Source organism: Hylobates moloch, unplaced genomic scaffold (genome assembly GCF_009828535.3).
Source record: "Hylobates moloch isolate HMO894 unplaced genomic scaffold, HMol_V3 SCAFFOLD_10, whole genome shotgun sequence".
NCBI classification, from domain to species: Eukaryota; Metazoa; Chordata; class Mammalia; order Primates; family Hylobatidae; genus Hylobates; species Hylobates moloch.
In genome coordinates, this window is record NW_026652285.1 from 17,666,265 (window position 1) to 17,685,550 (window position 19,286).

General features: G+C 52.7%; 4 protein-coding genes across 7 annotated transcripts in view; 2 read left to right on the top strand and 2 right to left on the bottom strand.

Moving 5' to 3' along the window:
• SARM1 (sterile alpha and TIR motif containing 1) overlaps positions 1-6,800 on the bottom strand; it is a 36,652-nt gene extending 29,852 nt beyond the window's left edge. For all 4 annotated transcript variants that reach the window (XM_032163218.2, XM_032163217.2, XM_032163216.2 and 1 more), the window contains exon 1: positions 4,575-6,800. In XM_032163218.2, coding sequence (XP_032019109.1) covers positions 4,575-5,044 — 470 coding nt within the window. In that variant the 5' untranslated portion in view covers positions 5,045-6,800. The remainder of the gene's footprint in view (positions 1-4,574) is intronic.
• VTN (vitronectin) lies at positions 3,980-9,710 on the top strand. Its single transcript, XM_032163221.2, has 9 exons — positions 3,980-4,080; positions 6,730-6,860; positions 6,953-7,072; positions 7,148-7,492; positions 7,571-7,710; positions 7,970-8,126; positions 8,326-8,478; positions 8,937-9,281; positions 9,519-9,710. The coding sequence occupies exons 2-9, from the start codon at positions 6,797-6,799 to the stop codon at positions 9,629-9,631; spliced, it is 1,437 nt and encodes a 478-aa protein (XP_032019112.1). The 5' UTR covers positions 3,980-4,080; positions 6,730-6,796; the 3' UTR covers positions 9,632-9,710.
• Positions 9,711-11,791: 2,081 nt separating this feature from the next.
• On the top strand, positions 11,792-12,947 carry SEBOX (SEBOX homeobox). Its single transcript, XM_032163233.2, is given in 4 exon segments — positions 11,792-11,837; positions 12,003-12,163; positions 12,310-12,490; positions 12,493-12,947. Coding segments are annotated over 4 exon segments (570 nt in total). The 5' UTR covers positions 11,792-11,806; the 3' UTR covers positions 12,690-12,947.
• Positions 12,948-13,264: 317 nt separating this feature from the next.
• TMEM199 (transmembrane protein 199) lies at positions 13,265-19,250 on the bottom strand. The gene is made up of 6 exons (XM_032163232.2): positions 19,016-19,250; positions 17,919-17,992; positions 17,510-17,599; positions 16,345-16,387; positions 16,072-16,184; positions 13,265-15,763 (listed from the first exon to the last, which is right to left on the bottom strand). Exons 1-6 carry the CDS (start codon positions 19,224-19,226, stop codon positions 15,668-15,670), a joined length of 627 nt encoding a protein of 208 aa, XP_032019123.1. The 5' UTR covers positions 19,227-19,250; the 3' UTR covers positions 13,265-15,667.
• Positions 19,251-19,286: the final 36 nt, after the last annotated feature.

Here is a 19,286-nt window from a genome sequence, read left to right on the forward strand (position 1 = left end):
TAATGTGGCCAGGCATGGTATCTCACGCCTGTAATCCCAACACTTTGGGAGGCCGAGGTGGGCAGATCACTTGAGGTCAGGAGTTCGAGATCAGCCTGGCCAACATGGTGAATCTCCATCTCTATTAAAAATGCAAAAACTAACTGGGCTTGGTAGCAGGTGCCTGTAATCCCAGCTACTCAGGAGGCTGAGGCATGAGAATCACTTGAGCCTGGGAGGCAGAGGTTGCAGTGAGCCAAGATCATGCCACAGCACTCCAGCCTGGGCGATAGAGGGAGAATCCATCGCAAAAAATGAAAAATAAAATAAAATAAGAAAATTATGTAATCTGGCTGAATGCAGTGGCTCATGTCTGTAATTCCAGTACTTTGGGAGGCCAAGGCAGTAGGATTGCTTGAGTCCAGGAGTTTGAGACCAGCCTGGGCAACACAGAAAGACCCCGTCTCTACAAAAAACAAAAACAAAAAAAAGAAAGAAAGAAATTATCTAATCCAACACCCTCATTTTCTTTTTCTTTTCTTTCTTTTTTTTTTGACAGGATCTCACTCTGTCACCCAGGCTGGAATGCAGTGGCACAATCTCAGCTCGCTGCAACCTCCACCTCCTGGGTGCAACTGATTCTCATGTCTCAGCCTCCCAAGTAGCACGGATTACAGGCATGTACCACCATGCCTGGTTCATTTTTTTTTTTTTTTTGTATTTTTAGTAGAGACAGAGTTTTACCATGTTGGCCAGGTGGTCTCGAACTCCTGACCTCAAATGATTCACCTGCCTTGGCTTCCCAAAGTGCTGAGATTACAGGCGTGAGCCACCGCGCCTGGCCAGCCAACACTCTCATTTTCAGAGGACTTACCTGAGGCCCAGTGAAGGGAAGGACTTGCTCAGGAACGTATCAATTCAGAGCCAGGACTTTATTTTGAGTCTCCTGATGCCCCAGCCCTCACTTTTCCCTATGCACCTGGCACCTTTACAGAGTGGAACTGTGCTGCACTCTTGTGATAACTACTCACCCAGCTCCCAGTTCTTCTGTGGTCTGAGAGGCTGTGGGTCTGGTGAAATGGGCACATATTTTAGAATTACACAGGTCTGGATTCAAATCCCAGCTCCAAAGGAGGGGAAGATTGCATATATATTGCAAACATGTCTATATAATATACATGCAAATGCCTATATATGCAGAGACTCTCTCTGGAAGGATATACAAGAAACTTGTTATAGTGGTTTATCTCCAGAGAGGGGGTCTGGTTGAGAAGAACTTTTAAAAATTTTTTAATTTAATTTTAAAAAATTGAGACAGGGCTCTAACTATGTTGCTCAGGCTGGTCTCAATCAAACTCCTGGGCTCAAGTAATCCTTCTGCCTCAGCCTCCTAAAGTTCTGAGATTACAGGCATGAGCCACCACGCCTGGCTGAGGATAACTTTTAACTGTATACCTTTTGTGTGCTTTCCCACTTTTTTGAATTTATGTGCAATGGCTTTTGTGTGTTTTTTTTTTTTTTTAGATGGAGTCTCGCTCTTGCCCAGGCTGGAGTGCGGTGGCACGATCTCGGCTCACTGCAACCTCCACCTCCCTGGTTCAAGCAATTCCCCTGCCTCAGCCTCCGGAGTAACTGGGATTACAGGCGCACGTCATCATGCCCAGCTAATTTTTTTGTATTTTTAGTAGAGACGGGGTTTCACCATGTTGGCCAGAGTGATCTCGAACTCCTGACCTCAGGCAATCTGTCCGCCTAGGCCTCCCAAAGTGCTGGGATTACAGGCATGAGACACTGCTCCTGGCCGCCTTTCTGTGATTTTAAAAACCTGTCTCCTCCATTTATTCATTGAATATTTCTAGGAAAGCCATTTAACTACTCTGAGGATAGCTTCATTAAGATCCCCTGAAGGGGGTGGCCTGTGAATATAGAGGGCTAGCAGTCATACATGGCCCTCACTGGGTGTTGTGGGGCCAGATTTGAAGAGCCATATTCTGTTGGACTTCTGGTGGTTGGAAGTCAGGAAAACTGTGACCTAGGCTCCTTGACAATGGGTGCAATAGCATCCTGAGAAGAAGAAAGCAAGAGGGAAGTGGCAAAAAGGGGTAGGCACACTGATGGAATAGGTTTGTTTTTTTTTTTTTTTTGACAAGGTCTGGCTCTGTCGCTGAGGCTGGAAAGCAGTGGCATGATCTCAGCTCATTGTGACCTCCGCCTTCTGGGCTGAAGCCATCCTCCCACCTCAGCCTCCTGAGTAGCTGGGACTGTAGGTGCATGCCATCATGCCTGGCTAATCTGTATATTTTTTGTAGAGATGGGTTTTCGCCATGTTGCCCAGGCTGGTCTTGAACTCCTGGTCTCAAGTGATCCACCCACCTCAGCTTCCCAAAGTGCTGGGATTACAGGCATGAGCCACCATGCTTGCCCAGAAGAGCCTTCTTTGAGATGAGGCAGTGGGGGCTTGGTTGGTGAAGGAGAAAAAAGTTTCATAAACAAATTCGCAGTGTGTCACTCCCCTTCTCTTCTTTCCAGCCCCATTCTCATGCAGCCTACAAGGGGTGCAGGGACCCTCCCCTTCTTTTTTCTTTTGAGATGGAGTCTCACTCTGTTGCCAAGGCTGGAGTGCAGTGGCGCGATCTCAGCTCACTGCAGCCTCTGCCTGCTGAGTTCCAGCAATTCTCCTGCCTCAGCCTCCAGAGTAGCTGGGGTTACAGGCGCACACCACGCACCACCACCATGCCTGGCTAATTTTTGTGTTTCACTTGACCTCAGGTGATCTGCCTGCCTTGGCCTCCCAAAGTGCTAGGATTACAGACAGTGCCTTTTTGTTTTTTTTTTTTTTCTTTTTGAGACGAGTCTTGCTCTGTCACCCAGCATGGGGTGAAGTGCAATGGCACAATCTCGGCTCCCTGCGACCTCCGCCTCCCGGGTTCTATGCAATTCTTCTGCCTCTGTCTCCCCAGTAGCTGGGATTACAGATGCCCGCCACCATGCCCAGCTAATTTTTGTATTTTTTTAGTAGAGACAGAGTTTCACCATGTTGGTCAGGCTGGTCTCAAACTCCTGACCTCAGGTGATCCACCCGCCTGGGCCTCCCATAGTGCTGGGATTACAGGCGTGAGCCACGGGCCTGGCAGGGACCCCGCCTTGGAAGTATTTGATAGCAACCACGCATGTTGTGCTCTGTCCTTGGTCCTGAAGAGATCAGCGTGATGTTTCTTGGGACCAGGGACACTGGTTAGTGACTCTTCTCTCGGTAACTCTGAACCAGGTGAGAATTGTCATTTTTAACCTTGAGGTATAGCAGTACTGTTTGCATCTTGCAGCCCTCCTCTCCTGTGTGAGTGCTGGCTGTACTCACTCTCCAGGGATTGTAGTTATAGCTACCCGACTCCACATAGCAAGCCTGCAGGGCACACCTACCAGCCTTGACTCCACCACACCCAGTGAGCACATATTTTGTTTGCTACCCCCTCCAAATTCATGGCCTATCCCCATCATGGCAATGGATGTCAGATGGGAGGTTAATGGCTTGCCAAATAAGCAGAACCCTATCTTGGTCTCCCAACCTAAATTGCTTAATACATGCATTTTTGAGAGTTGTATCTTTCCACCAATCACAAGGTAATTTCTTTCTTTTTGAAAATGGCAAGGAAAACACCCCCAACCCACTCTCTTCACACTTATGAGAGCTGCATGAGCTGAAAGTGACTCTTCCAAAAACTCTTCTAAGCTTGAGAAGCTGGAGACTTCAGCATGAGACTGGAGTGTGACAGCTTGGTCTGCTCTGGCATCAGAAGGGAGGGAAAGTGAGTCCTTGGAGGTCTTCATACTCCAGGAGAGCTCCCAAGAGACATGCAAGAGTGGCAACCAGGCCTCTGTTTGACCCTGTTGCGGCATCTTGGTGCTAAGTGGGGTGAAGGGAGAGAACACACACTCTGCCTGGTCCCCGCCGGGCTCTGCAACCCGGTGTCCTCTTCCCCCACCCATGCCTCCCAGCAAACTGTTTCCCATCAGCAGCTGCAGAATGAGGTCATGTCTGGCCTGTTACAAGAACCAGAATGAAGGATGGAGCAGAAGTTGGATTGGGGCGGCAAGAAGGGAGTAAGCAGCCTCAGGCCAGCACGCCTTACAGCCTGGGGAGGAGGGAAAGGAGAGGTCTCCCTCCCTCTTTTCTGAGCATTGTGTTTCCCTTCTTCTCCCATTGGGAGGGGGATGGGATGATGGCGAGAGAAGGTGTCATAGAAGGGAACCTAAGCCGGTGGGAAGGGGAGCTGTGGGCTTGGGGGGCGGGGGAGGGGGAGAATTGGCAACAGGATGCCATCTCCATCCATAGAGCCAGGGACGGACTCCTGTCCTGTAACTCCACTCCTGGGAGCAAATCTTAGTTCACTGTGACCCACTGAGCAAGTCACTAAACTTTCCCAAGCCTCAGTTTCCTTATCTGTGAAACAGACAGGCTGATCCCTAACAGAGACGTAGTGCAGGCAGGCAGAGAGGTGAGGGAGGCAAAGGCACGGCGCGAGGCACACAGGAACGCAGGCGCTTGACTGTCCATACCACGCGGCGCTCTCCCAACCCCGGCCTGGCGCGCTCACCGGTTCTCAGCCACCAGGATCTGCTCCAGCAGGCGCGCGGCCTGCACACGCGTCTCCAACTCCGGCGCCTGCAGCAGCCGCAACAGCAGGTCGAGGCCGCCGTCCAGGCGGATGGCGTCGCACAGACCCTGGGCTACCTCGCGGCCTACGGCCGGCAGCAGCCAGGCCTCCTCCACCAGTTGGAAGACCTCGGCCAGGCCGGCGCCCACGGACCGCGCGCCGCCCGCCTGCTTCAGCGCGGACAAGGCCTGCTGCAGCTCCGGCAGCGCGCGCTCCAGGGCGTCCTGCACCTCGGTGCCTGCCCCCGGCGACACTTCGCGGGGCCCGCGGCCGCCCGCAGCCCACCATGGGCCCGTGCCACCGCCCCCATCCGGCCCAGGCACCGCCAGCCGCTCGGCGCCCGGCCGTGAGCCCGACATGGCAAAGAAGCGACACAGCTTGTAGGCGGAGAGGAGCAGCGTCAGGACCATGGGCGCGGGGCCGCGGGGGACATCCCCGGTCTGGAGGCTGGGGCTGCGAGGAGAGACCCCGGTTTTGGGAAAAGAGGGACCCGAGAGGGGTCGGGGAAAGAAGATGGAGGGGGAGGAACGGAGAGAAGGGTACCAGGCAAGGGTGCCGGTCAGAAGTTTGGGGGAGGAGTGTCGGCAGGATCGGGGGAGCGGTTGGCAAAGGTGATGCAGGCCCAGATGCAAGGAGTGGGCGAAAGGAGAGAGCGAGGAGGCGAGGGATGGCTCCGGACGCCGGAGGGTAGAGGAGGCGGCGGCTGGAACAAAGCGTGGCCTGGGCAGGGGCTCGGCTGAGCTGGGAGATGCTCGGCAGCAGCCACGCCCCGGAGCCACATTGGTCCCGGGGCCGACGCCCCGCCTCTGGGTCGCGCGGGGCTCCTCCAGCCTCCTGCGCAGCCCCACCCCCAAGCCGTCCCCAGCCACGCCCACGCCCCTGGCCAGCGTTCCCTAGCCCCTCAGTCAGTCGCAGCCGCCTCCCCCTGCGCTGGACTTGGAGGAAGGGGGTGGAGAATGAGAGGACGGTCTCCGTTCTCCGCCCCGCCTCCCCGCCCCGCGTGACACCTGTACGTGGGAGCAACACCGCTGGGTGCCCCCTCCCTACTAAGTGGTTAAAACAATCATCATAACTCTTAAGGCCCTTTTATGGCTGTTTCTCAGCGAAACCTCACAACATGCCTATGGGGTGGGAATTGATGTTCCATTCCACAGCTGACTCCACTGAAGCCCATGAGGAAGAGATTGGGCAAAATCACAGTCCCCTCTGATTACAGAACAGAAAAAATCAGCTAAAATCTCAGGATCACTTTTTTCAGGTGATGGGAGGATTTCAGAAGTTCTGTGGGCACCTGAAATTGGGCACAAAATCAGGTGTTTCATGCCAGTGGGCATTTTCCAGGTAAAGGGATCATATTTCTCTTGCGAGTCTAAAAGTGTGTTGAACAAGCCCACTCTTTACAGATGGGGAGACTGAGGCTGGGGACAGGGAGTGGCCTGCTCAGAAAAGACTCAGAAATTAAATCCAGTCCGGTAGGTTGATATTTACCCAAATTTCCAGCCTGGGGAGATTGATGCACCCAGGAGAAGAACCCAGAAATGAAACTTTGTTCTTTTATGCTAAAAAATAAAATTCCCCAGAGTGCTTACAATCTCTCCTACCACTCCCTTTTTCCTGCTCTAAATAAATAATGGCGAATGAGCACCCAGCCAGGTATATGTCTGATCAAACAATCATGGATCAATAGCCATGTTTGGAGAAGGAATTTGTGGCTGCTCCAGCTACTGGGCATTTTGTCTGTTCCAGTTCATGTAATCTCCCAACACCCCATGAGGCGAGGCTTTGTTAATCCTATTTTACTGAAAAGAACTAAGACTCAGAGAGATAAAGCTGTTGCCCAATGAGCCTTCTTTCTGTCCTCCAGACCCACGGTGCTAATTCCCCTTCCGATGACCTAACGATTCTGAGCTTGGCAAAGGTCTTATCTCTCAGCTCTCCCAGGTCCAGTGTTCCAGGAATGTGACCTTTGCTGCAGCAGCTGCTGGAGGGGGCAGAGGGGATGGGCTGGAGGTTGAGCAAACAGAGCAGCAGAAAAGGCAGTTCCTCTTCTCCAGTCCCCTCCCTCCCTGTCTCTGCCTCTCCCCCCCTTCCTCAGGCATCAGAGTGGAGACTTCAGGGAGATCAGAGCCCAGCTTGCCAGGCACTGAGCTAGAAGCCCTGCCATGGCACCCGTGAGACCCCTTCTCATACTGGCCCTGCTGGCATGGGTTGCTCTGGCTGACCAAGGTACAGGGGGGTGTTGGTGGCCATCTGGTCAATGTAGGGAGGGCGAGGGTGGTCCGGGCTTGGTGGCACCGACTGACACCCCTTTCTCATAGAGTCATGCAAGGGCCGCTGCACTGAGGGCTTCAACGCCAACAAGAAGTGCCAGTGTGACGAGCTCTGCTCTTACTACCAGAGCTGCTGCACAGACTATGTGGCCGAGTGCAAGCCCCAAGGTGTGTTCAGAGCCCAGGTGGGTGGGCTGGGGTGCCCCCTGCAGCTGGAGACTCACTACCATCCACTCTCTGCAGTGACTCGGGGGGATGTGTTCACTATGCCGGAGGATGAGTACGCGGTCTATGACGATGGTGAGGAGAAAAACAATGCCACCGTCCACGAACAGCTGGGGGGCCCCTCCCTGACCTCTGACCTCCAGGCCCAGCCCGAAGGGAATCCTGAGCAGGCACCTGTTCTGAACCCTGAGGAAGAGGCCCCTGCGCCTGAGGTGGGCACCTCTAAGCCTGAGTGGATGGACCCAAGGCCTGAGACCCTTCATCCAGGGAGCGCTCAGCCCGCAGCACAGGAGGAGCTGTGCAGTGGGAAGCCCTTCGATGCCTTCACCGACCTCAAGAACGGTTCCCTCTTTGCCTTCCGAGGTGAATCCAGGACAGGTATTGGGGATGGGGGTCTGCCCCAGGAGCGTCCCCGCTCTCACACCGCCTCTTCCACTCTAGGGCAGTACTGCTACGAACTGGATGAAAAGGCAGTGAGGCCTGGGTACCCCAAGCTTATCCAAGATGTCTGGGGCATTGAGGGCCCCGTCGATGCTGCCTTCACCCGCATCAACTGTCAGGGGAAGACCTACCTCTTCAAGGTGCCAGGGGCTGTGGGCCAGGGTAGAAAGCATCTAGGGAGGGTTTGAGAGCTATGCTCCCAGGGACAGGGTGGACAGGGAGGCTGGACCCGGGGCCCTGCAGGACCTGGTGGGGGCTCTGTGAGCACAGGGCAGCCCCAAGACTCCAGGTCCTGGGCGGTGAACCTGGACCTGGAAACGGCTGCCTTAGGGCAAGGGACTCTGCCTCTGTGCCCAGCCAGCGGCCTCCATAACCCTTTTCACTTTCCCCACCTCTTAGGGTAGTCAGTACTGGCGCTTTGAGGATGGTATCCTGGACCCTGATTACCCCCGAAATATCTCTGACGGCTTCGATGGCATCCCGGACAACGTGGATGCAGCCTTGGCCCTCCCTGCCCATAGCTACAGTGGCCGGGAGCGGGTCTACTTCTTCAAGGGTACTCAGGGGGTGGGTGGGAGACTGAGCAGGCAGTGGAGCAGTCTTGGATTCCTTTCACACTTCACTGGGGACAGGCCTCAGCATGTGCCCATCCCCGACCCCCACCTCATGCTGGGAGATCCTAACTTCAACAGCCTCTGGGATCTCCAGTCTCGCCCTGGCCCAGCCCTCCTAATGCCCATCACCCCACTCCTCAGGGAAACAGTACTGGGAGTATCAGTTCCAGCACCAGCCCAGTCAGGAGGAGTGTGAAGGCAGCTCCCTGTCGGCTGTGTTTGAACACTTTGCCATCATGCAGCGGGACAGCTGGGAGGACATCTTCGAGCTTCTCTTCTGGGGCAGAACCTCTGGTATGGAGAGAGGGCAAGTCTTGCTTCTCCCTCAAAAGGGCTGAAACCCCTTGGTATTGGCAGAGCCAGGCTGGCTGCAGGGGGCTGTGGTTGTGGAGCTATCGATCAAAGTCTGTTTGCTCAGGCCAGACTTTGCTTTTGTTGACCTTTTGGGGGAAGCTCGACTCTACCTGGACCCCACACCTTGGACTTTGCCTAGCACAGCTGAGAGCACAGCCAGCAGAGGGAGGGGCTATGGCTGAGGAGTTTAGGGGGCCTGGGGAGGTGGGGTCGAGACACCAGTGATATGGTTGAGGGAGCACAGGGGGAAGGGAATTGGACTGAGAGTCAAAGGCCTGGCTCTGCCATTCGCTACTGTGTGTCTTTGGGCAAGGGCAGCAGACGAACTCTAATGGCCCTACTGGAGGGGGCAAGATTCGGACCCCCAAGACCTCTCATTCACCCCTTCCCTGCCACAGCTGGTACGAGACAGCCCCAGTTCATTAGCCGGGACTGGCACGGTGTGCCAGGGCAAGTGGATGCAGCCATGGCTGGCCACATCTACATCTCAGGCATGGCACCCCGCCCCTCCTTGGCCAAGAAGCAAAAGTTTAGGCGTCGCAACCGCAAAGGCTACCGTTCACACCGAGGCCACAGGCGTGGCCGCGACCAGAACTCCCGCCGGCCATCCCGCGCCACGTGGCTATCCTTGTTCTCCAGTGAGGAGAGCAACTTGGGAGCCAACAACTATGATGACTACAGGATGGACTGGCTTGTGCCTGCCACCTGTGAACCCATCCAGAGTGTCTTCTTCTTCTCTGGAGGTAGGAGCCCCTGCCACCCCTGAAGCTGGTCTAGCTTGGGTTTTCCTTGCTGTCCCTGGTGCACAAGGGCTGAACACAGCCTGCAGGTAGTGACCACAGAAAGCCAGGCCAGAAGTCCTTAGCTGCATCGTGGATGTTCACTCTCCCTTCTGGGACAGACTCTAGACTTTCTTCTCAAGGGAAGAGTGGGCAGGGCCAGGCTGGGCCTCACGCATCCTCTGCTTTCCTCTCTTCCAGACAAGTACTACCGAGTCAACCTTCGCACACGGCGAGTGGACACTGTGGACCCTCCCTACCCACGCTCCATCGCTCAATACTGGCTGGGCTGCCCAGCTCCTGGCCATCTGTAGGAGTCAGAGCCCCCATGGCTGGGCCCTCTGTAGCTCCCTCCTCCAATCTCCTTCCCCCAGCCCAATAAAGGTCCCTTAGCCCTGAGTTTAAAACTATTGTCCTGACTGGGGTGGACACATCCCTGCCTGGGTAAAGGAGAGGAAGCTAGACTGTCAGAATGGGTTGGTGAGGGGGACAGAGAAGGGCCTCGCCGTGTCCAACCCATGTTGGGCTCAGGACCTCTGTGAACCGAAGTTTGGGGCTGGGGAAGGCCTCCTGAGAGCTACCCTTCCTCGTGAGCTAAGCAGCCCCCAGCAACCCCCCAGCAGCTAAGCAGGCACTTGAACCCCTCTGATGATGACAGTTACCAGGCCAGCCTCCCTGGGTGAGGCTTGCTTTGCCCCTTGGAGTTGACTAGGGTCTTGGAGGAGAGAGAAGGGGCAAGAGGTGGTGGGGTTCTGGCTCAGCTTTTTTGTCCATCCTGATCTGAAATCATAGTAGCTCCGGCTCCTGAGCACTTGGGGAACCAGTCACTGTGCTTCCCCAAACCCACCCCTAGGGTGAGCCTTTCTTGAGGTCTCTGTCTAGGGTCTAGGATGGGGAGCAGCAAGACCAGGAGAGATAGTGAAGGGCAGAAACTGAAAGGAAATTCAAAAGCACACACTTCTTATGGAAAAGTGGCCCACCCAGGAGACCAGGAGTTTGAAGCTGCAGTGAGCTATTATTGTACCACTGCACTCCAACCTGGGCAATAGAGTGAGACTGTCTCTAAAAACAGGACAAAACAAAAAAAAGGGGGAATTTTTGGCTGGGCATGGTGGCTCATGCCTGTAATTCCAGCACTTTGGGAAACCAAGGTGGGAGGATTGCTGGAATCCTGAAGTTTGAGACCAGCCTAGGCAATATAGCAAGACACCAACTCTACAAAAAATAAATAAATAAGTTAGCTGGGCAACTTATGGGTGGTGTGTGCCTGTAGTCCCAGCTATTTAGGAAGCTGAGGTGGGAGGATTGCTTGAGCTTGGGAGGCTGAGGCTGCAGTGAGCAGAAATCACACCACTGTACTCCAGCCTGGGCAACAGAGTGAGAAAAAGAAAATTTAGGCCAGGCACGGTGGTTCATGCCTGTAATCCCAGCACTTTGGGAAGCCGAGGCAGGTGGATCATGAGGTTAGGAGTTCGAGACCAGCCTGGCCAACATGGTGAAACCCCGTCCCTACTAAAAATACAAAAAATTAGCCAGGTGTGGTGGCGGGCGCCTGTAACCCCAGCTACTCCGGAGGAAGAGGCAGGAGAATTGCTTGAACCTGGGAGGTGGAGGTTGCAGTGAGCCGAGATCACGCCACTGCACTCCACCCTGGGTGACAAAGCAAGACTCCATCTTGAAAAAAGAAAAAATTTTTAAAATTTTAAGAAAAAATGGCTCAGAATATGTCCAAGGAAGAGAATACTGTACACATAAACATCTTTATCATCTTTCTTAGAACCCCTCAACTGCACCTGTGGAACCTCCTCTGGTTCCAGGTTCTGAACCCCAGGAAGTCCATCTGGCTCTTGAGTGGCCAGAAAGAGAAAGGGTTAGATGCAGGCAAAGCTCTAAAGCAGACCTGAGGGCAATCTGGTGGTGACATCTGTTCCCCAGTCCTGCTGACAGTGGCTGGCTCCCATTCATCCCACTGACACACTACCATCCTTCTCATCCTGTCCCACTTCACCAGCCCAGTCCCCAGTTGTGGGAGAGGACTCCACTCTCTCTCCCCTGAAGGCAGCCAGGTTCAGAGCACTAAGGGCTCCAGAAGGGGCAGCCAGTGCCTGGGAGCACTGGAGAGATGGTTTTCTTTGGCTGCCTGGAAGGACCACTGGGAGGATTTTCATGAAGTATAGGATTTCAGGTACGGACTGCCAGTTTGAGGTTTGAGGAGGGATGCTGGATCCAGCTTCCTTTGTGAGACCTTGGAGGGGCAAGGGGTACACAATTTGCCCCACCCATACCCTCATAAGCCCAACCCGGCCTCCAGCCTCCCTTCTTCCCCACCGAGACTTCTCTGCCTTGCTTGAGCTGGACTCTAAACCTCTCCACTCCTGGAGGCGGGGCCAGCCGCCCTGAGCATGAGAAAACCCAAATGGGGGGGTCTGGTGTGGGCACAGCCCTGGCATGGCCCTCTGGCACAGCCCTCTGGCACCTTATCCAGCTCCATGCCCAGCCCTGTGGATGCATCCTCAGCAGGTGATCTGATGGGGGAAGTATGGGCAGGGTGAGGACACGGGGCATGGAGGGATGAGGAAGGTTGAAGAGGGGTGGGAGTAGGGACTTCAGGGTTGATTGAGGGCTTTGAGGCTGGGTGGAGGCTCTTGCAGGGAGTCCCAGCTTGACCCTCACCGTGGCCCGCAGACGGTGGCAGTGGGTTGGGTTCCCACCAGAGAAAGCGGACCACCTTCAGCAAAGGGCAGCTGCTGGAGCTGGAGAGGGCGTTTGCAGCATGGCCCTACCCCAGCATCAGCACCCGTGAGCACCTGGCCTGGGTCACTCGCCTTCCTGAGGCCAAGATACAGGTGAGCTGTGACCCCTTCTCACACAGCCAACATCTGGGCTTGGCCCACAGCCCCTTTGCTGGGTAGCCTGCCTTCAGGCTGTTTCCCCTGTCCCTGGGTGGAGGGGATGCTGGGGCCTGTAGAGATCACTTCTTCTTTCCTAGCAGGTGTGGTTCCAGAACCACCAGGCCAAAAGAATCAATAATAGGAAGTTAGGAAGTCTAAGCCCCAGGCCTGAGTACCCCCAGAGCTCCTGTTTTCTTCCAGACACCCTCCAGCAGCCCTGGGATCCCCAAATGCCAGGCCAACCTCCACCCTCCAGCAGCACACCTCAGTGCACCTCAGTGTGTGACACAGCTCCTGTCCAGCTCCTGGCTTGGGTCCAGGGCAGGGCTGGGAAGGGGCTAAAGCTGTAGCCCCATGGGGACCAGCTGGGGCTTCAGAGGTCCACCCTTCTTTAGAGCAAGCTACTCCCCAGACTCTACTAGGCAGCCTGTCTGACCTCATCTATGCCTCGGCCATTGTCATCAGTGTGGGCCACTCCTAGTCTTGGTCCAGAACCTGCAAGACCCCTCCTCTGACACCTGTAGCCCACCCTGCCCCTCCTGGGATTGAACACATCAGAAGTGGATCCCCTGGCCCCACTTTTTATGCAAAGGGATTCCCTGTGGGAAAGGAGTTTAGCTCAGGCATCCCTCCCTTCTACTGGCCTCCAGGCCAGCCTAGATGCAGGTCCTATGCACGCTGGGGCCTGGCTCCTGCCACCCCACACCCTGACCCCTTTGGGGTATATGCTCATTGTTGTGGCAGGAGATACCTTCAGAAGGATGAGATGAGGGCCATGTTTTCCTCCACTCTTGCCAGGCCCGGTCCCCAGTTCTCACCAGCTGATGACCTCCTCCCTCTGAAGGGGCAGGCTCCGGTCTCCTGAGGTCTCTCCAGGCCATTACCTTGCTAACTGCTAAGTGAGGTAGGAGAGGAGAGTGCTACTCCTCATCTAGACTGCTGGAGAGCCACCTTCTTTATGGGTCAGGGCCCCCTCTCTTGACCATCGACCACCTGGACAAATTAATCAGAACTACGGATGTGAAGAGGGAATGGCATTAAAGTAATGAAACAAAGATAGGAAGCTGGGGCTTATGTTGATTTAATTTTCACAAAGATCAGATTGGCTGCCCTCTGACGTGGGGCTGTGGAGACAACCTGACAGATCTGGGATGGACGCAGGTACAGCAGCATTGGGTTTTGGTATCACCATCATCTGTAATACCAACTAATCTCCAAATAAAACCCAAACTCTGTACCTTAATCTGGATTGTTGTGCTCTGCAAATGAACGGGGACGAGGGCCGTTTGCCATGGAAATTTATCTCCATCACCTAATCCCTAAATAGGGCCAGGTTCCACACAGATTCTTGGTGGGAGGTATTACCCAGGCTTTAGCTGGGATTAGAGGGATAGTTAATTGAAGGGTTAGAAGAGATGAGAGTCTCTGCTGGCACCCCCTGCTCCTGGTCCCACTGAGTCTAGGACATTCCAGTCACCTCCAACTCTGGAGCTGCTCTGCTTTGGAGAGAAAACCATGGTGTTTGCAGTCTGCACTGGATTCAAATCCTGACTGTGATGTAACTGTGGCAACTCTGGAACTCTATGTGACTAAAAAATGGGGATACTTATTTGCTCTCTGTTTGGGGTATAAGAAATAATGTAGGTAAAGGGCTTTACATGGTGTGTGACACGTCGTAAAAACTCAGTAAATGCTAGTTCCCTCTCCAGACAGGCCCTAAGAAACTGGGAAGGCCCCAAACTTCTTGTTCTTCCCACCTCCTGCCAAGCAGTCCCTGGACCCAGAGTGCATTAGAGAAAGCAGGGCATAGTGAGGCAGGAGTGGCTAGGAGATGAGAGAGCTCCCTTCTGTATGCTGAGAACTGGAGGACAGGGCATTTGGTTCTCCCCTCCCCCTGCCCCCTGCTTTTTTATTGCGACAAGTTCTCACTCTGTCATCCAGGCTAGAGTGCAATAGCATGATCTTGGCTTACTCAGCTTACTGTAACCTCTGCCTCCCAGGCTCAAGTGATCCTCCCACCTCCTGAGTAGCTGGGACTACAGGCGTGCGCTACCATGTCAGCTAATTTTTGCGTTTTTTTGTAGCGATGGGCTTTCGCCATGTTGCCCAGGCTGGTCTCGAACTCCTGAGCTCAAGCATCCACCCACCTTGGTCTCCCAAAGTGCTGGGATTACAGGCATGTACCACCACGCCCGGCTAATTTTTTTTGTATTTTTAGTAAAGATGGGGTTTCGTTATGTTGGCCATGCTGGTCTTAAACTCCCAACCTCAAATGATCCGCCTGCCTCAGCCTCCCAAAATGCTAGGATTACAGGCGTGAGCTACCTCACCTGGCCCAGTGTAGCTTTTTAACACAAATTTTATACAGCTCAGGTTACTGGAAACACTGTAAAATGCCACCCTACTTTTTCTTCTCACAGCTGCCACTTCTCCCAACTAACAGAAACTGGCAAACATTGTAGAGGAAGTGTCCACTGAGTGAATGAGTATGTAATTTATGAAAACAGAAAAGTGCTTTGGAAAAAAAAAAAAAAGACAACAGGAGTACATACAGTGAACCAAAAAGTGTACCAGGAGGAGCAGACCCTGAACAGTTAGAACTATGGAAATCGCTATGCTTTGTGTTGTCACAGGAGTTAAAAATAAGAATACCCTGGATACAATAAATATTTATTGGATAAATAACTAAGCCTGATACCCTTTTCAGTGCGTTATACAGACTATCATCACACCACTAATCTAAGTTCTCAGAAGTTAAACATTACAAGACTTAGGACAACATAGGCGTCTTTGGCTCCATTTAACAGAGGAAGAACCATACTGATCATTTGATCTCTATGAGTCTGTCTTATCTTCTGGAAAAGGGGCCTAATACCATTTCCTTTTGCAAAAAGGTAGCTGCCTTGCTTCCAGTTCTACCATCCTCTAGCAACCCATCTTTCTCTTATTTGATGTCTCTGATCAGCTCCTCTTCCAGCACAACCAGGAGAAAGGGGATCCTTTCTGTTTTCTTGGAGGCTTCTGAACTCAATTACAGGTCTGCATTAAAAATGTATGGAGAAAGCTGGTGATCAGTTTGTACATATGGACAAGTTCAAGGCAGTATGGTCTACTCTGGGAAGGCCTGGATTTCATTTGCTCCTGATGGAAAAACCTTAGTCCCAGCAGTGTCCAGAATGGACTGGAGAAGGCAGATGGGTACCAGATTCAGGAAGAGGTACTGATAGACCAAGACCAGTTCTTTCCGTTTTAAAGATGTGTTATCTCAATCTCCTCCAATGCTCCCTTTGGAAATTCACAGAAGATAGGGCTCCCCACAGAAACAGGAGCTGGCCTCGGCTGGTCTTCTGACTAACTGGAGCTGAATACAAAAAGTCTGATGGGTTGACTGAGTCGGTGGCTGGCAATTGGAGCCTGAAGCCCCCAAAGTCTTCTCTAGACTTGATGATGAAGCACCAGTTACAGTTCTCCCAGCTCGCCTTCCATTGCCCGCACCATGACATACAGCTCAGCCAGACCCACCACTGAGGCGACGATCAATGCAGCTAGCACCCGCTGGAGATGGGGAGAACCAGGCTTAAGGGATGCAGGCCAACAACCAGCTCTGTACCCCAGCACCTTTAATGAAGATGGAGAGCCCCCAACCACCCTCTAAGTTGGGGGAGGGGAAGAAAAGAGAATGTGGCTTCTCCTGGGGTTATTACCTAACCCCCCGTGACTGCTGGAAAGCTCTAATGCTCCCCTTGTTAATGGCATAAATATCTGTTCAATACCTAACCTGTGCAAGGCACTTTCACATACGTCCTCCCTCACCCACTAACACCCCTACCTGGGGCACCCTGCCCTGCCCAGTGCCTACTCACCGAGGCCATTTCTGTGAAGATATATTGGCTTCCAAGGTAAGTACAGACGAAGGCAGCAACCACCGTGACAATGAAATTGAAGATGGTGATGACCAGAGCCTTCAATGATCTCACTTTGGGGAGGAGCCAGAGAGGGCACCTTTAGTTCCACATTCTCTAGGAGGTGCTCTTATCTCATGGCTCCCCCACCAACTGGGTTCCAGTCAAACAAGCCTGAGTGTCATGACCCATCTCAGGAAGTGGTTTTAGAAGCCTGATCTCCTAGTACCTCACCTTGCTTTCCCAGGTCGCTGAGAGTCCCACCATCTCTCATATCCTGGGAAAAAGAAAAAGATGATTCAGAATAGAAGCAGCTCAGAGAGCATCCATCGACAGTCTGGGCTCAGCCCTCTCTATTCCCCAACACATTAACTCTGCCCTCTCCATGGATTCTTTTGTCTGGAACCATTTTGACTCTTTTCTGGACCACAGAACAAGCATTTCGGAGAGAGGACATAGGCTGCCAGTACCCATATACTCTCCTATTCCAGGGTAGGAGCATGCCATAGACTAGTAGGGAGCCCTGTCAGAAGAAAGGCTCCAATGGCTGGGCACAGTGCCTCACCTTGTAAACCCAGCACTTTGGAAGGCCGAGGCAGAAGGATCACCTGAGGTTGGGAGTTCAAGACCAGCCTGGCCAACGTGGTCTCTACTAAAAATACAAAAAATTAGCCCAGCGTGGTGGTGCATGCCTATAATCCCAGCTACTTGGGAGGCTGAGGCATGAGAATCACTTAAACCTGGAAGGCGGAGGCTGCAGTGAGCAGAGATCCTGCCACTGCCCTCCAGCCTGGGTGACAGAGTGAGACTCCATCTCAAAAAAAAAAAGAAGAAGAAGAAGAAAAAAAGCCTCCAAGATTCATTCCCACTTTTTTTTTTTTTTTTGAGACGGAGTCTTGCTCTTGTTGCTCAGGCTGGAGTGCAATGGTGCAGTGTTGGCTCACCGCAACCTCTGCCTCCGCCTCCTGGGTTCAAGTGATTCTCCTGCCTCAGCCTCCCGAGTAGCTGGGATTACAGGCGCCTGCCACCACGCCAGGCTAATTTTTGTATTTTTTGTAAAGACGGGGTTTCACCATGTCAGCCAGGCTGGTCGCGAACTCCCGACCTCAAGTGATCCACCTACCTCAGCCTCCCAAAGTGCTAGGATTACAGGCGTGAGCCACCGCGCCCGGCTAACTCACTCCCACTTCTATGATGTTTAAAACTTGGTCACCATCTCAGCCCAGAGTCTCAGTGAACGAGATGGGAAATGTGTTGAGTTTGTATGCAGAGCTCCTATGGTCCCTGAACAGTATAGAAACCAAGTTTCCATGTTTTTTCTAAACTCTGTACCTTCTTCCAGTGCAGGGCCCTACTCTGAGGGGCTACCTAGACCATGTACTGAAGAGCAGGCCCTTACCTGACAAGTGACGTTGCGGGTGATCCGCTTATATTCCTCATTGGCCAGCTGTATCTTAATCTTCTCCAGCCGGGCAACTAGTTCTGGGTTCTGAAGCAGAAAAATCAAATGAGAAGAATGATATTCCCAGCTTGTTAGAAAGCACATCACAATCATTGGTTCCAGGGGAAAAGCACTGCTAAAGGTATCAGGAGACCCACATACTAATTATAACTCCAATGCTTTGAAACTTTTTTTTTGGATCTCAATTTTCCAAACAGTTGATGGGGAGGACAATATCTGGCTCCCCCAGATCCCAAAGATTTCAAAAACAATTTTTCAAGCCTAAAAGTTGATTTATAAGTTCAGTGTATCATGGATAAGCCCAACTCAGTCAATAACCACTCTCACAAACGTATCCCTTACATACCCGTGGAGGCTTCACAACCTCTGGGAGATAGATTTCACTGCCTTCTAGGAGCTCATGGAGGTATAGTTTGGAATCTGAGAAGAAAAGGTTTCACAAACACAATGATCCACAGAGCTGAGGTTGAGGGTTAAGATCAAGAGGGGTCTAGCCCTTCTTTCTACCAAAATAAAACAGGGCCATCTCTACATTAATCCATTTCCAGGATCATTTTCAATTGAAAACAATTTTGGATAATTCCATATAGGTATCTCCCAGTGCTGCACAGGTGACTTTAGCTGTCAGCTCTCAATTATCCTGCCAGTGTTACAACTAACACGCAAGCCATTTACTTGTGCCTTTGGGTTAGATCAGTTCTGTGGCCACAGTAGCTCTTCTCTAAATAGGTTTAGGTCATAGTGATGCTAAATGCTCAGAGAACACTAATACTAGGCAATCTCTTTCTAAGTCCTTTCTAGTTCTAATAATTGAGCAGTCTACCCTTTGCACTTCTGGCTGGTCTATGTGACTTCTGGCAAAATACCTTATGTGCTAGTTTGTCCTATTCCTTCCCTTTACACATAAGGGAACTGAGGCCCAGCGAGGAGAAATGACTCCTTCAAAGGATTAGTGACAGAGCTAGGACTGGAACTCACATGCTACTCCCAGGCCAGATCTTTCAACACAGCTTTTGTCATCCCATATCAAAAACAAAACAAAGTATCAGATTTCACCACTCTTGCTTCTGAGGTGGAAAGAAATCCGGATTCCTACAAGCTCACTATGCTAAGCGGATTCCCAAAGTGGAGAAAAAGAAGAGACAGAACCTGTGATATTTGTATTTAGTAAAAACCTAGACTTTCTCAAGGGTGAATTGGGCCTAGGTGTGCCTGGAAGTGAAGAGGGGGCTCTCAAATGAGCAGAAACGGCACAAGCAAATTGGTCATCCACGAGGAATTCCCATGGGAGTTAAGAAAGTGGGTGGCCCTGGGATTTATGGGGTGACTCTTCGCTTGTCTAGATGAGTGCTCCGTAGAAGAAGGGAAATGATGGGAAAAGACCTCAGGAGGGGATCGATCTGGACACAAGGAGGCGACCCCGGACCGGAGACTGGGGCTCACCCCTTTCTCTCAGGTGCTGGTGCAGATCCCGGATGAGACGGAAAGAAACCAAGCGTTGGGGGCCACTGGAGCTATCACTGCCCGTGTGCTTCTTCCCCAGCGCGGCCTCAAGCTCGGCCCGCAGCCTTCGGGGTAGCCGCTCTGGCTCCAGCTCCCCGCCGGGGCCCAAAGCACGCACCAATCGCTCGCCCGCAAGCAAAGACGACGCCATATCTAGCCGACTCTCCGGTCAGGTGACCCCCAACCCGGACTTCTGCCTGCCGCGCGCCGG